The sequence below is a fragment of the Euprymna scolopes genome, chromosome 33 (genome assembly GCF_053919585.1).
Source record: "Euprymna scolopes isolate OS-2025 chromosome 33, ASM5391958v1, whole genome shotgun sequence".
In the NCBI taxonomy this organism is placed as follows: domain Eukaryota; kingdom Metazoa; phylum Mollusca; class Cephalopoda; order Sepiida; family Sepiolidae; genus Euprymna; species Euprymna scolopes.
Genome location: NC_136514.1, coordinates 3425874 through 3443215, shown reverse-complemented (window position 1 = coordinate 3443215; position 17342 = coordinate 3425874). Strand labels below are relative to the sequence as shown.

Genomic DNA, 17342 nt, shown 5'->3' with positions numbered 1-17342 from the left:
ATCCCTTGAATTAAAGTTTACAATGTATTGTGTCGGTTCTATATATTTTTATATAATCCCTTGAATTAAAGTTTACAATGTATTGTGTTGGTTCTATATATTTTTATATAATCCCTTGAATTAAAGTTTACAATGTATTGTGTTGGTTCTATATATTTTTATATAATCCCTTGAATTAAAGTTTACAGTGTATTGTGTCGGTTCTATATATTTTTATATAATCCTTTGAATTAAAGTTTACAATGTATTGTGTCGGTTCTATATATTTTTATATAATCCCTTGAATTAAAGTTTACAATGTATTGTGCCGGTTCTATATATTTTTATATAATCCCTTGAATTAAAGTTTACAATGTATTGTGTCGGTTCTATATATTTTTATATAATCCCTTGAATTAAAGTTTACAATGTATTGTGTCGGTTCTATATATTTTTATATAATCCCTTGAATTAAAGTTTACAATGTATTGTGTTGGTTCTATATATTTTTATATAATCCCTTGAATTAAAGTTTACAATGTATTGTGTCGGTTCTATATATTTTTATATAATCCCTTGAATTAAAGTTTACAGTGTATTGTGTCGGTTCTGTATATTTTTATATAATCCCTTGAATTAAAGTTTACAATGTATTGTGTCGGTTCTATATATTTTTATATAATCCCTTGAATTAAAGTTTACAATGTATTGTGTCGGTTCTGTATATTTTTATATAATCCCTTGAATTAAAGTTTACAATGTATTGTGTTGGTTCTATATATTTTTATATAATCCCTTGAATTAAAGTTTACAATGTATTGTGCCGGTTCTATATATTTTTATATAATCCCTTGAATTAAAGTTTACAATGTATTGTGTCGGATCTATATATTTTTATATAATCCCTTGAATTAAAGTTTACAATGTATTGTGCCGGTTCTATATATTTTTATATAATCCCTTGAATTAAAGTTTACAATGTATTGTGTCGGATCTATATATTTTTATATAATCCCTTGAATTAAAGTTTACAATGTATTGTGTCGGATCTATATATTTTTATATAATCCCTTGAATTAAAGTTTACAATGTATTGTGTTGGTTCTATATATTTTTATATAATCCCTTGAATTAAAGTTTACAATGTATTGTGTCGGTTCTATATATTTTTATATAATCCCTTGAATTAAAGTTTACAGTGTATTGTGTCGGTTCTGTATATTTTTATATAATCCCTTGAATTAAAGTTTACAATGTATTGTGTCGGTTCTATATATTTTTATATAATCCCTTGAATTAAAGTTTACAATGTATTGTGTCGGTTCTGTATATTTTTATATAATCCCTTGAATTAAAGTTTACAATGTATTGTGTTGGTTCTATATATTTTTATATAATCCCTTGAATTAAAGTTTACAATGTATTGTGCCGGTTCTATATATTTTTATATAATCCCTTGAATTAAAGTTTACAATGTATTGTGTCGGATCTATATATTTTTATATAATCCCTTGAATTAAAGTTTACAATGTATTGTGCCGGTTCTATATATTTTTATATAATCCCTTGAATTAAAGTTTACAATGTATTGTGTCGGATCTATATATTTTTATATAATCCCTTGAATTAAAGTTTACAATGTATTGTGTCGGTTCTATATATTTTTATATAATCCCTTGAATTAAAGTTTACAATGTATTGTGCCGTTTCTATATATTTTTATATAATCCCTTGAATTAAAGTTTACAATGTATTGTGTCGGTTCTATATATTTTTATATAATCCCTTGAATTAAAGTTTACAATGTATTGTGTCGGTTCTATATATTTTTATATAATCCCTTGAATTAAAGTTTACAATGTATTGTGTTGGTTCTATATATTTTTATATAATCCCTTGAATTAAAGTTTACAATGTATTGTGTCGGTTCTATATATTTTTATATAATCCCTTGAATTAAAGTTTACAATGTATTGTGCCGGTTCTATATATTTTTATATAATCCCTTGAATTAAAGTTTACAATGTATTGTGTCGGTTCTATATATTTTTATATAATCCCTTGAATTAAAGTTTACAATGTATTGTGTCGGTTCTATATATTTTTATATAATCCCTTGAATTAAAGTTTACAATGTATTGTGTTGGTTCTATATATTTTTATATAATCCCTTGAATTAAAGTTTACAATGTATTGTGTCGGTTCTATATATTTTTATATAATCCCTTGAATTAAAGTTTACAATGTATTGTGTCGGTTCTATATATTTTTATATAATCCCTTGAATTAAAGTTTACAATGTATTGTGTCGGTTCTATATATTTTTATATAATCCCTTGAATTAAAGTTTACAATGTATTGTGTTGGTTCTATATATTTTTATATAATCCCTTGAATTAAAGTTTACAATGTATTGTGTCGGTTCTATATATTTTTATATAATCCCTTGAATTAAAGTTTACAGTTTATTGTGTCGGTTCTGTATATTTTTATATAATCCCTTGAATTAAAGTTTACAATGTATTGTGTCGGTTCTATATATTTTTATATAATCCCTTGAATTAAAGTTTACAATGTATTGTGTCGGTTCTGTATATTTTTATATAATCCCTTGAATTAAAGTTTACAATGTATTGTGTTGGTTCTATATATTTTTATATAATCCCTTGAATTAAAGTTTACAATGTATTGTGTCGGTTCTATATATTTTTATATAATCCCTTGAATTAAAGTTTACAATGTATTGTGTCGGTTCTATATATTTTTATATAATCCCTTGAATTAAAGTTTACAGTGTATTGTGTCGGTTCTATATATTTTTATATAATCCCTTGAATTAAAGTTTACAATGTATTGTGTCGGTTCTATATATTTTTATATAATCCCTTGAATTAAAGTTTACAATGTATTGTGTCGGTTCTATATATTTTTATATAATCCCTTGAATTAAAGTTTACAATGTATTGTGTCGGTTCTATATATTTTTATATAATCCTTTAAATTAAAGTTTACAGTGTATTGTGTCGGTTCTATATATTTTTATATAATCCCTTGAATTAAAGTTTACAATGTATTGTGTCGGTTCTATATATTTTTATATAATCCCTTGAATTAAAGTTTACAATGTATTGTGTCGGTTCTATATATTTTTATATAATCCCTTGAATTAAAGTTTACAATGTATTGTGTCGGTTCTATATATTTTTATATAATCCTTTAAATTAAAGTTTACAGTGTATTGTGTCGGTTCTATATATTTTTTATATAATCCCTTGAATTAAAGTTTACAATGTATTGTGTCGGTTCTATATATTTTTATATAATCCCTTGAATTAAAGTTTACAATGTATTGTGTCGGTTCTATATATTTTTATATAATCCCTTGAATTAAAGTTTACAATGTATTGTGTTGGTTCTATATATTTTTATATAATCCCTTGAATTAAAGTTTACAATGTATTGTGTCGGTTCTATATATTTTTATATAATCCCTTGAATTAAAGTTTACAATGTATTTTGTCGGTTCTATATATTTTTATATAATCCCTTGAATTAAAGTTTACAATGTATTGTGTCGGTTCTATATATTTTTATATAATCCCTTGAATTAAAGTTTACAATGTATTGTGTCGGTTCTATATATTTTTATATAATCCCTTGAATTAAAGTTTACAGTGTATTGTGTCGGTTCTATATATTTTTATATAATCCCTTGAATTAAAGTTTACAATGTATTGTGTCGGTTCTATATATTTTTATATAATCCCTTGAATTAAAGTTTACAGTGTATTGTGTCGGTTCTATATATTTTTATATAATCCCTTGAATTAAAGTTTACAATGTATTGTGTCGGTTCTATATATTTTTATATAATCCCTTGAATTAAAGTTTACAATGTATTGTGTCGGTTCTATATATTTTTATATAATCCCTTGAATTAAAGTTTACAGTGTATTGTGTCGGTTCTATATTTTTTTATATAATCCATTGAATTAAAGTTTACAATGTATTTTGTCGGTTCTATATATTTTTATATAATCCCTTGAATTAAAGTTTACAGTGTATTGTGTTGGTTCTATATATTTTTATATAATCCCTTGAATTAAAGTTTACAATGTATTGTGTCGGTTCTATATATTTTTATATAATCCCTTGAATTAAAGTTTACAATGTATTGTATTGGTTCTATATATTTTTATATAATCCCTTGAATTAAAGTTTACAATGTATTGTGTCGGTTCTATATATTTTTATATAATCCCTTGAATTAAAGTTTACAATGTATTGTGTCGGTTCTATATATTTTTATATAATCCCTTGAATTAAAGTTTACAGTGTATTGTGTTGGTTCTATATATTTTTATATAATCCCTTGAATTAAAGTTTACAATGTATTGTGTCGGTTCTATATATTTTTATATAATCCCTTGAATTAAAGTTTACAATGTATTGTATTGGTTCTATATATTTTTATATAATCCCTTGAATTAAAGTTTACAATGTATTGTGTCGGTTCTATATATTTTTATATAATCCCTTGAATTAAAGTTTACAATGTATTGTGTCGGTTCTATATATTTTTATATAATCCCTTGAATTAAAGTTTACAGTGTATTGTGTTGGTTCTATATATTTTTATATAATCCCTTGAATTAAAGTTTACAGTGTATTGTGTCGGTTCTATATATTTTTATATAATCCCTTGAATTAAAGTTTACAATGTATTGTGTCGGTTCTATATATTTTTATATAATCCCTTGAATTAAAGTTTACAATGTATTGTGTCGGTTCTATATATTTTTATATAATCCTCTGAATTAAAGTTTACAATGTATTGTGTCGGTTCTATATATTTTTATATAATCCCTTGAATTAAAGTTTACAATGTATTGTGTCGGTTCTATATATTTTTATATAATCCCTTGAATTAAAGTTTACAGTGTATTGTGTCGGTTCTATATATTTTTATATAATCCCTTGAATTAAAGTTTACAGTGTATTGTGTTGGTTCTATATATTTTTATATAATCCCTTGAATTAAAGTTTACAATGTATTATGTCGGTTCTATATATTTTTATATAATCCCTTGAATTAAAGTTTACAATGTATTGTGTCGGTTCTATATATTTTTATATAATCCCTTGAATTAAAGTTTACAATGTATTGTGTTGGTTCTATATATTTTTATATAATCCCTAGAATTAAAGTTTACAATGTATTGTGTCGGTTCTATATATTTTTATATAATCCTTTGAATTAAAGTTTACAATATATTGTGTCGGTTCTATATATTTTTATATAATCCCTTGAATTAAAGTTTACAATGTATTGTGTTGGTTCTATATATTTTTATATAATCCCTAGAATTAAAGTTTACAATGTATTGTGTCGGTTCTATATATTTTTATATAATCCCTTGAATTAAAGTTTACAATGTATTGTGTCGGTTCTATATATTTTTATATAATCCCTTGAATTAAAGTTTACAATGTATTGTGTTGGTTCTATATATTTTTATATAATCCCTAGAATTAAAGTTTACAATGTATTGTGTCGGTTCTATATATTTTTATATAATCCCTTGAATTAAAGTTTACAATGTATTGTGTCGGTTCTATATATTTTTATATAATCCCTTGAATTAAAGTTTACAATGTATTGTGTCGGTTCTATATATTTTTATATAATCCCTTGAATTAAAGTTTACAATGTATTGTGTCGGTTCTATATATTTTTATATAATCCCTAGAATTAAAGTTTACAATGTATTGTGTCGGTTCTATATATTTTTATATAATCCTCTGAATTAAAGTGTACAATGTAAAAGTCACATATTTTCAAGCATGGTTCAATTGTGCTCTGAACAGAAACATTCATTTCGAACATGCCGTCATATCAAAAAACCTGCCATTGATTTTATATGCTGGGCCTTTCTGCTTGTGTGTTAATAAAACTTCTTAAATGCACTTGTGATGTTAGGCTGTAGAAGGTGTTAATTTTAGGCAAAATCACCTGTCCTTTCTTTCATTGGCTTTTTTCGATTATCAATTATCCTTCTTTCATCATATTCGTTTGGTTATCGATACTATCTGAAGACATTCAGATACAGAATCTATCTAAGAACACTGTCAGACATATAAAGTCCATCTGTATGAAAAAAAATATCGACTCAGCTGTTAAGGAGTCCATAGGAAACGAATTCACACACACACACACACACACACACACACACACACACACACACACACACACACACACACACACACACACACACACACACACACACACAAAGTTCTTTTTATAAAATAGTGGATAGACAGATATACAATTCCTGGTTTCATTTTGTAGAGAGTGTTTGATTATTTATTAATAAGAGCATAATATTTATTAATAATATTTATCTGAGTTGTTTTGGCCCAATATTGGCATATAAGTATAATCATAGTTTTGCATAACTAAGTAATCTCATCAACGCATAGAAAAACCAATTTTCCAGTTTTCACGTCCTATGAACAGGATTTCCTTATTAATATGGCAAGTATTCATTTTTTTATTATTATTTATCTACAACAGATTTGTAATGTGTCAAACAGACATTATCAACATTTTATCATAAATTACACTTGCCCTTTGCACCCCCTTAATGTCTGTATAAGTAGTGACTTTTTCTTGCTTAAAACAAGAAAGGAACAGACACATTTGTGGATAAATAATAAAAAAGTGAATGCATAAAATATGAAAACTTTGGAAAATCAGTTTTTCTATATGCTGATGAGATTGCCTGGTTGTGCAAAATTATAACAAAATATTATATACTTATATGCCAACATAGGTTCAAAATAATTGTACACAAGTTGTTACCAATAAAACCCTAACATTTTTAAAATGAGCTACAATATGAGCATCTGTTCTTTTGTAAAGTGGTGCCTTTAAGAAATATTTGTAGCTCTAGTATTGCACTATCGAGCTATCTAAATGATAACTTTGTGTCATTATTTATATGTATATGCTATCCCAGTATAAACTATTTAAAATGAGTTATTCATCTGTCTGAAGCTGAAACCCTACTATTACTCCTATTAATTGTATTAATTTTAGTATTTTGTTATCATGAGATGATAATCCCAGGCATTATTTCCTCTATTTATTAGTGAGGAAAGGTGTCTAGTGTAGGATAAGTTTTATACTTTAATTAATTTTAAAAATAAAATGTAATTTGAGCAATTTTACTCACTTGTTTCTAATTGCTCTTAGTCCAATCCAATGTAAATCTAAAATATCTGAATTCTCAAAAAAAAATATTTGAATTCTCAAAAAAATATTTGAATTCTCAAAAAAATTATCTTAATTCTCAAAAAACAAAAATATCTGAATTCTCAAAAAAATATTTGAATTCTCAAAAAAAGATATTTGAATTCTCCCCAAAAAATATTTGAATTCTCCCAAAAAAATATTTGAATTCTCAAAAAAAAAAATTTGAATTCTCAAAAAAATATTTGAATTCTCCCCCAAAAATATTTGAATTCTCAAAAAAATATTTGAATTCTCCAAAAAAATATTTGAATTCTCAAAGAATATATTTGAATTCTCAAAGAATATATTTGAATTCTCCAAAAAAAATATTTGAATTCTCAAAAAAAAATATCTGAATTCTCAAAAAAAAATATTTGAATTCTCAAAAAAAAAAAATATTTGAATTCTCCAAAAAAATATTTGAATTCTCCAAAAAAATCTTTGAATTCTCAAAAAAAAAAAATTTGAATTCTCAAAAAAAAATTGGAATTCTCAAAAAAAAAATATTTGAATTCTCAAAAAAAAATATATTTGAATTCTCAAAAAAAAATATTTGAATTCTAAAAAAAATATTTGAATTCTCAAAAAAAATATTTGAATTCTCAAAAAATATATTTGAATTCAAAAAAAATATATTTGAATTCTCCAAAAAAATATTTGAATTCTCAAAAAGAAATATCTGAATACTCAAAAAAAATATTTGAATTCTCAAAAAAAATATTTCAATTCTCAAAAAAAATATTTGAATTCTCAAAAAATATATTTTAATTCTCAAAAAATATATTTGAATTCTCCAAAAAAATATTTGAATTCTCAAAAAGAAATATCTGAATACTCAAAAAAAATATTTGAATTCTCAAAAAAATATTTGAATTCTCAAAAAAGAATATTTTAATTCTCAAAAAAAATATTTGAATTCTCCAAAAAAATATTTTAATTCTCAAAAAAAAAAAAATTTTAATTCTCAAAAAAAAATATTTGAATTCTCAAAAAAATATTTTAATTCTCCAATAAAATATTTGAATTCTCAAAAAAACTATCTGAATTCTCAAAAAAATAATTGAATTCTCAAAAAAAAAATATTTGAATTCTCAAAAAAAATATTTGAATTCTCCAAACAGATTTGAATTCTCAAATTCTCCTAAAAATCAGTTAATTGGTGTCAAATAAAAATATTGTTTAAATTTCACAAAAATCAGAGGTGTCTGAATTTTGTCTTCTATGCATAAAGCTAAATTATGCTAAATATATTCCACATTATCCACCCTTATGCCTTGCAACTGTATTAAAAAAATTCAGAATGATCAGTTTATTAGTTTAATTTAGGTTGGTTGGTTGGTTGGTTGTTTTACGGCATATCGACCCTTTTCAGGTTATTTAATGCTGAATCCAGTGATTTTGAAGAAAATTTCTTTAATAGAATATGTTTTATTTTATTTTATTTTTCAAGTTGATTTCTATTTAACCCATAGTTGGGACTCTAACACGTACTACCACTCCGGTTCAGAGTAGACCTGTGAGCAATGGCAATTAAAGGGTGGCTCCACACTCCCCAAAGCCCGCAAGCTGGGGTCTTACCATCGGATATAGTTTAAGGTCATATCCAGGACCTATTAGTTTAGGAGTAAATCCTGCACATACAAATATATAAAAACATGTCTAACTAGAGATATGATAATTTTTTTAAACTAATAGAAGCCATGTTTTAAAATGTTATCATTTTGATGTTTTCTACAGTTCTGGCTGGTACCAAGGTCTTCTACCAATGATCTCAACCCTTTGGTGTTCGAACTTTATTTATTTCTATACATTGAATGGATTTAAGAGTTTCTTTTACTCAGGGAGGACAAAACCCACTGTCACAATGGATCTCAGTTTTGCCATCATAGCAGGTAAGTTTATTTCTCCCAGAAAATTAGATTTTTTTTTTTCGTTTCTCATGTTCTATACTCTGAGGAACTATATAACATCTTCATATATGTGAGGATTCTTTGACGGTGTGTGACATGTTTCTAATACGAGTTCAACGTGTGTACATCTCACATAGTTTGACGTGTCATGCGTTGTGATTGTCCTTAAGATGTTGAGTGAATATGACATTTATGAGAGGACATAATTTAGGATATTTAACACACGGACAATACAATTTAGGACATTTAACACACGGACAATACAATTTAGGACATTTAACACACGGACAATACAATTTAGGATATTTAGCACACGGACAATACAATTGAGGACATATAACACACAGACTACAATTTAGGATATTTAACACACGGACAATACAATTTAGGACATTTAACACACGGACAATACAATTTAGGACATTTAACACACGGACAATACAATTTAGGATATTTAGCACACGGACAATACAATTGAGGACATATAACACACGGACAATACAATTTAGGATATTTAACACACGGACAATACAATTTAGGACATTTAACATACGGACAATACAATTTAGGATATTTAGCACACGGACAATACAATTTAGGATATTTAACACACGGACAATACAATTTAGGACATTTAACACACGGACAATACAATTTAGGACATTTAACACACGGACAATACAATTTAGGACATTTAACACACGGACAATACAATTTAGGATATTTAGCACACGGACAATACAATTGAGGACATATAACACACAGACAATACAATTTAGGATATTTAACACACGGACAATACAATTTAGGACATTTAACACACGGACAATACAATTTAGGACATTTAACACACGGACAATACAATTTAGGACATTTAACACACAGACAATACAATTTAGGACATAACACACGGACAATACAATTGAGGACATATAACACACGGACAATACAATTGAGGACATAACACACGGACAATACAATTGAGGACATATGACACACGGACAATACAATTTAGGACATATGACACACGGACAATACAATTAAGGACATTTAAGACACGGACAATACAATTTAGGATATTTAGCACACGGACAATACAATTTAGGATATTTAACACACAGACAATACAATTTAGGACATATAACACACGGACAATACAATTTAGGATATTTAACACACGGACAATACAATTTAGGACATTTAAGACACGGACAATACAATTTAGGACATTTAACACACGGACAATACAATTGAGGATATATAACACACGGACAATACAATTTAGGACATATAACACACGGACAATATAATTGAGGATATTTAACACACGGACAATACAATTTAGGACATTTAACACACGGACAATACAATTTAGGACATTTAACACACGGACAATACAATTTAGGATATTTAACACACGGACAATACAATTTAGGATATTTAACACACGGGCAATACAATTTAGGACATATAACACACAGACAATACAATTTAGGATATTTAACACACGGACAATACAATTTAGGACATTTAACACACGGACAATACAATTTAGGACATTTAACACACGGACAATACAATTTAGGATATTTAACACACGGACAATACAATTTAGGATATTTAACATACGGGCAATAAAATTTAGGACATTTAAGACACAGACAATACAATTTAGGACATTTAACACACGGACAATACAATTTAGGATATTTAACACACGGACAATACAATTTAGGACATTTAAGACACAGACAATACAATTGAGGATATTTAACACACGGACAATACAATTTAGGATATTTAACACACGGACAATACAATTTAGGATATTTAACATACGGGCAATAAAATTTAGGACATTTAAGACACAGACAATACAATTTAGGATATTTAACACACGGACAATACAATTTAGGATATTTAACACACGGACAATACAATTTAGGACATTTAACACACGGACAATACAATTTAGGATATTTAACACACGGACAATACAATTTAGGATATTTAACACACGGACAATACAATTTAGGACATTTAACACACGGACAATACAATTTAGGACATTTAACACACGGACAATACAATTTAGAACATTTAACACACGGACAATACAATTTAGGATATTTAACACACGGACAATACAATTTAGGATATTTAACACACGGACAATACAATTGAGGACATATAACACACGGACAATACAATTTAGGACATATAACACACAGACAATACAATTTAGGATATTTAACACACGGACAATACAATTTAGGATATTTAACATACGGGCAATACAATTTAGGACATATAACACACAGACAATACAATTTAGGATATTTAACACACGGACAATACAATTTAGGATATTTAACATACGGGCAATAAAATTTAGGACATTTAAGACACAGACAATACAATTTAGGATATTTAACACACGGACAATACAATTTAGGATATTTAACACACGGACAATACAATTGAGGACATATAACACACGGACAATACAATTTAGGACATATAACACACAGACAATACAATTTAGGATATTTAACACACGGACAATACAATTGAGGACATTTAACACACGGACAATACAATTGAGGATATTTAACACACAGACAATACAATTTAGGATATTTAACACACAGACAATACAATTTAGGACATTTAACACACGGACAATACAATTGAGGACATATAACACACGGACAATACAATTTAGGACATATAACACACAGACAATACAATTTAGGATATTTAACACACGGACAATACAATTTAGGATATTTAACATACGGGCAATACAATTTAGGACATATAACACACAGACAATACAATTTAGGATATTTAACACACGGACAATACAATTTAGGATATTTAACATACGGGCAATAAAATTTAGGACATTTAAGACACAGACAATACAATTTAGGATATTTAACACACAGACAATACAATTTAGGATATTTAACACACGGACAATACAATTGAGGACATATAACACACGGACAATACAATTTAGGACATATAACACACAGACAATACAATTTAGGATATTTAACACACGGACAATACAATTGAGGACATTTAACACACGGACAATACAATTTAGGATATTTAACACACGGACAATACAATTGAGGATATTTAACACACAGACAATACAATTTAGGATATTTAACACACAGACAATACAATTTAGGACATTTAACACACGGACAATACAATTGAGGACATATAACACACAGACAATACAATTTAGGATATTTAACACACGGACAATACAATTTAGGATATTTAACACACGGACAATACAATTTAGGATATTTAACACACGGACAATACAATTTAGGACATTTAACACACGGACAATACAATTGAGGACATATAACACACGGACAATACAATTTAGGACATATAACACACGGACAATACAATTTAGGATATTTAACACACGGACAATACAATTGAGGATATTTAACACACGGACAATACAATTTAGGATATTTAACACACGGACAATACAATTTAGGACATTTAACACACGGACAATACAATTGAGGACATATAACACACGGACAATACAATTTAGGACATATAACACACGGACAATACAATTTAGGATATTTAACACACGGACAATACAATTGAGGATATTTAACACACGGACAATACAATTTAGGACATTTAACACACAGACAATACAATTTAGGATATTTAACACACAGACAATACAATTTAGGATATTTAACACACGGACAATACAATTTAGGATATTTAACACACGGACAATACAATTTAGGATATTTAACACACAGACAATACAATTAAGGATATTTAACACACGGACAATACAATTTAGGATATTTAACACACGGACAATACAATTTAGGATATTTAACACACAGACAATACAATTTAGGATATTTAACACACGGACAATACAATTTAGGACATTTAACACACGGACAATACAATTTAGGATATTTAACACACAGACAATACAATTTAGGATATTTAACACACAGACAATACAATTTAGGATATTTAACACACGGACAATACAATTTAGGACATTTAACACACAGACAATACAATTTAGGATATTTAACACACAGACAATACAATTTAGGATATTTAACACACAGACAATACAATTGAGGATATTTAACACACGGACAATACAATTTAGGACATTTAACACACAGACAATACAATTTAGGATATTTAACACACGGACAATACAATTTAGGATATTTAACACACGGACAATACAATTTAGGATATTTAACACACAGACAATACAATTTAGGATATTTAACACACGGACAATACAATTTAGGATATTTAACACACGGACAATACAATTTAGGATATTTAACACACGGACAATACAATTCAGGATATTTAACACACAGACAATACAATTGAGGATATTTAACACACGGACAATACAATTTAGGATATTTAACACACGGACAATACAATTTAGGATATTTAACACACGGACAATACAATTTAGGATATTTAACACACGGACAATACAATTTAGGATATTTAACACACAGACAATACAATTGAGGATATTTAACACACAGACAATACAATTTAGGATATTTAACACACGGACAATACAATTTAGGACATTTAACACACGGACAATACAATTTAGGATATTTAACACACAGACAATACAATTTAGGATATTTAACACACGGACAATACAATTTAGGATATTTAACACACGGACAATACAATTTAGGATATTTAACACACAGACAATACAATTGAGGATATTTAACACACGGACAATACAATTTAGGATATTTAACACACGGACAATACAATTTAGGATATTTAACACACGGACAATACAATTTAGGATATTTAACACACAGACAATACAATTGAGGATATTTAACACACGGACAATACAATTTAGGACATTTAACACACAGACAATACAATTTAGGATATTTAACACACGGACAATACAATTTAGGATATTTAACACACGGACAATACAATTTAGGATATTTAACACACAGACAATACAATTTAGGATATTTAACACACGGACAATACAATTTAGGATATTTAACACACGGACAATACAATTTAGGATATTTAACACACGGACAATACAATTTAGGATATTTAAGACACAGACAATACAATTTAGGATATTTAACACACAGACAATACAATTTAGGACATTTAACACACGGACAATACAATTGAGGACATATAACACACGGACAATACAATTTAGGATATTTAACACACAGACAATACAATTTAGGATATTTAAGACACAGACAATACAATTTAGGATATTTAACACACGGACAATACAATTTAGGATATTTAACACACGGACAATACAATTGAGGACATATAACACACGGACAATACAATTTAGGACATATAACACACAGACAATACAATTTAGGATATTTAACACACGGACAATACAATTGAGGACATTTAACACACGGACAATACAATTTAGGATATTTAACACACGGACAATACAATTTAGGATATTTAACACACGGACAATACAATTTAGGACATTTAACACACGGACAATACAATTGAGGACATATAACACACGGACAATACAATTTAGGACATATAACACACGGACAATACAATTTAGGATATTTAACACACGGACAATACAATTTAGGATATTTAACACACGGACAATACAATTTAGGATATTTAACACACGGACAATACAATTTAGGACATTTAACACACGGACAATACAATTGAGGACATATAACACACGGACAATACAATTTAGGACATATAACACACGGACAATACAATTTAGGATATTTAACACACGGACAATACAATTGAGGATATTTAACAAACGGACAATACAATTTAGGACATTTAACACACAGACAATACAATTTAGGATATTTAACACACAGACAATACAATTTAGGATATTTAACACACGGACAATACAATTTAGGATATTTAACACACGGACAATACAATTTAGGATATTTAACACACAGACAATACAATTTAGGATATTTAACACACGGACAATACAATTTAGGACATTTAACACACGGACAATACAATTTAGGATATTTAACACACAGACAATACAATTTAGGATATTTAACACACAGACAATACAATTTAGGATATTTAACACACAGACAATACAATTGAGGATATTTAACACACGGACAATACAATTGAGGATATTTAACACACGGACAATACAATTTAGGATATTTAACACACGGACAATACAATTTAGGATATTTAACACACGGACAATACAATTTAGGATATTTAACACACGGACAATACAATTTAGGATATTTAACACACAGACAATACAATTGAGGATATTTAACACACGGACGATACAATTTAGGACATTTAACACACAGACAATACAATTTAGGATATTTAACACACGGACAATACAATTTAGGATATTTAACACACGGACAATACAATTTAGGATATTTAACACACAGACAATACAATTTAGGATATTTAACACACGGACAATACAATTTAGGATATTTAACACACGGACAATACAATTTAGGATATTTAACACACGGACAATACAATTTAGGATATTTAAGACACAGACAATACAATTTAGGATATTTAACACACAGACAATACAATTTAGGACATTTAACACACGGACAATACAATTGAGGACATATAACACACGGACAATACAATTTAGGATATTTAACACACAGACAATACAATTTAGGATATTTAACACACAGACAATACAATTTAGGATATTTAACACACAGACAATACAATTTAGGACATTTAACACACGGACAATACAATTTAGGATATTTAACACACAGACAATACAATTTAGGATATTTAACACACAGACAATACAATTTAGGATATTTAACACACAGACAATACAATTTAGGATATTTAACACACGGACAATACAATTTAGGACATTTAACACACGGACAATACAATTGAGGACATATAACACACGGACAATACAATTTAGGACATTTAACACACGGACAATACAATTTAGGATATTTAACACACAGACAATACAATTTAGGATATTTAACACACGGACAATACAATTTAGGATATTTAACACACAGACAATATAATTTAGGACATTTAACACACGGACAATACAATTGAGGACATATAACACACGGACAATACAATTTAGGACATTTAACACACGGACAATACAATTTAGGACATATGACACACAGACAATACAATTTAGGATATTTAACACACAGACAATACAATTTAGGATATTTAACACACAGACAATACAATTTAGGACATTTAACACACGGACAATACAATTGAGGACATATAACACACGGACAATACAATTTAGGATATTTAACACACAGACAATACAATTTAGGATATTTAACACACAGACAATACAATTTAGGATATTTAACACACGGACAATACAATTTAGGACATTTAACACACGGACAATACAATTGAGGACATATAACACACAGACAATACAATTTAGGATATTTAACACACAGACAATACAATTTAGGATATTTAACACACGGACAATACAATTTAGGATATTTAACACACGGACAATACAATTTAGGATATTTAACACACAGACAATACAATTTAGGACATATAACACACAGACAATACAATTTAGGATATTTAACACACGGACAATACAATTTAGGATATTTAACACACAGACAATACAATTTAGGATATTTAACACACAGACAATACAATTTAGGACATTTAACACACGGACAATACAATTGAGGACATATAACACACGGACAATACAATTTAGGACATATAACACACAGACAATACAATTTAGGATATTTAACACACGGACAATACAATTTAGGATATTTAACACACGGACAATACAATTTAGGATATTTAACACACGGACAATACAATTTAGGATATTTAACACACGGACAATACAATTGAGGACATTTAACACACAGACAATACAATTGAGGATATTTAACACACGGACAATACAATTTAGGATATTTAACACACGGACAATACAATTTAGGATATTTAACACACGGACAATACAATTTAGGATATTTAACACACGGACAATACAATTGAGGACA

The 17342-nt window shown here is 27.6% G+C and overlaps 1 protein-coding gene across 1 annotated transcript in view; it reads left to right on the top strand.

The window, feature by feature from the left end:
* The window catches only part of LOC145258093 (peroxisomal membrane protein PMP34-like), a 112008-nt gene that overhangs the window by 40172 nt on the left and 54494 nt on the right, over positions 1-17342 (top strand). Inside the window, exon 4 of the mRNA XM_080115830.1 lies at positions 9011-9165. Coding sequence (XP_079971956.1) covers positions 9011-9165 — 155 coding nt within the window. The remainder of the gene's footprint in view (positions 1-9010; positions 9166-17342) is intronic.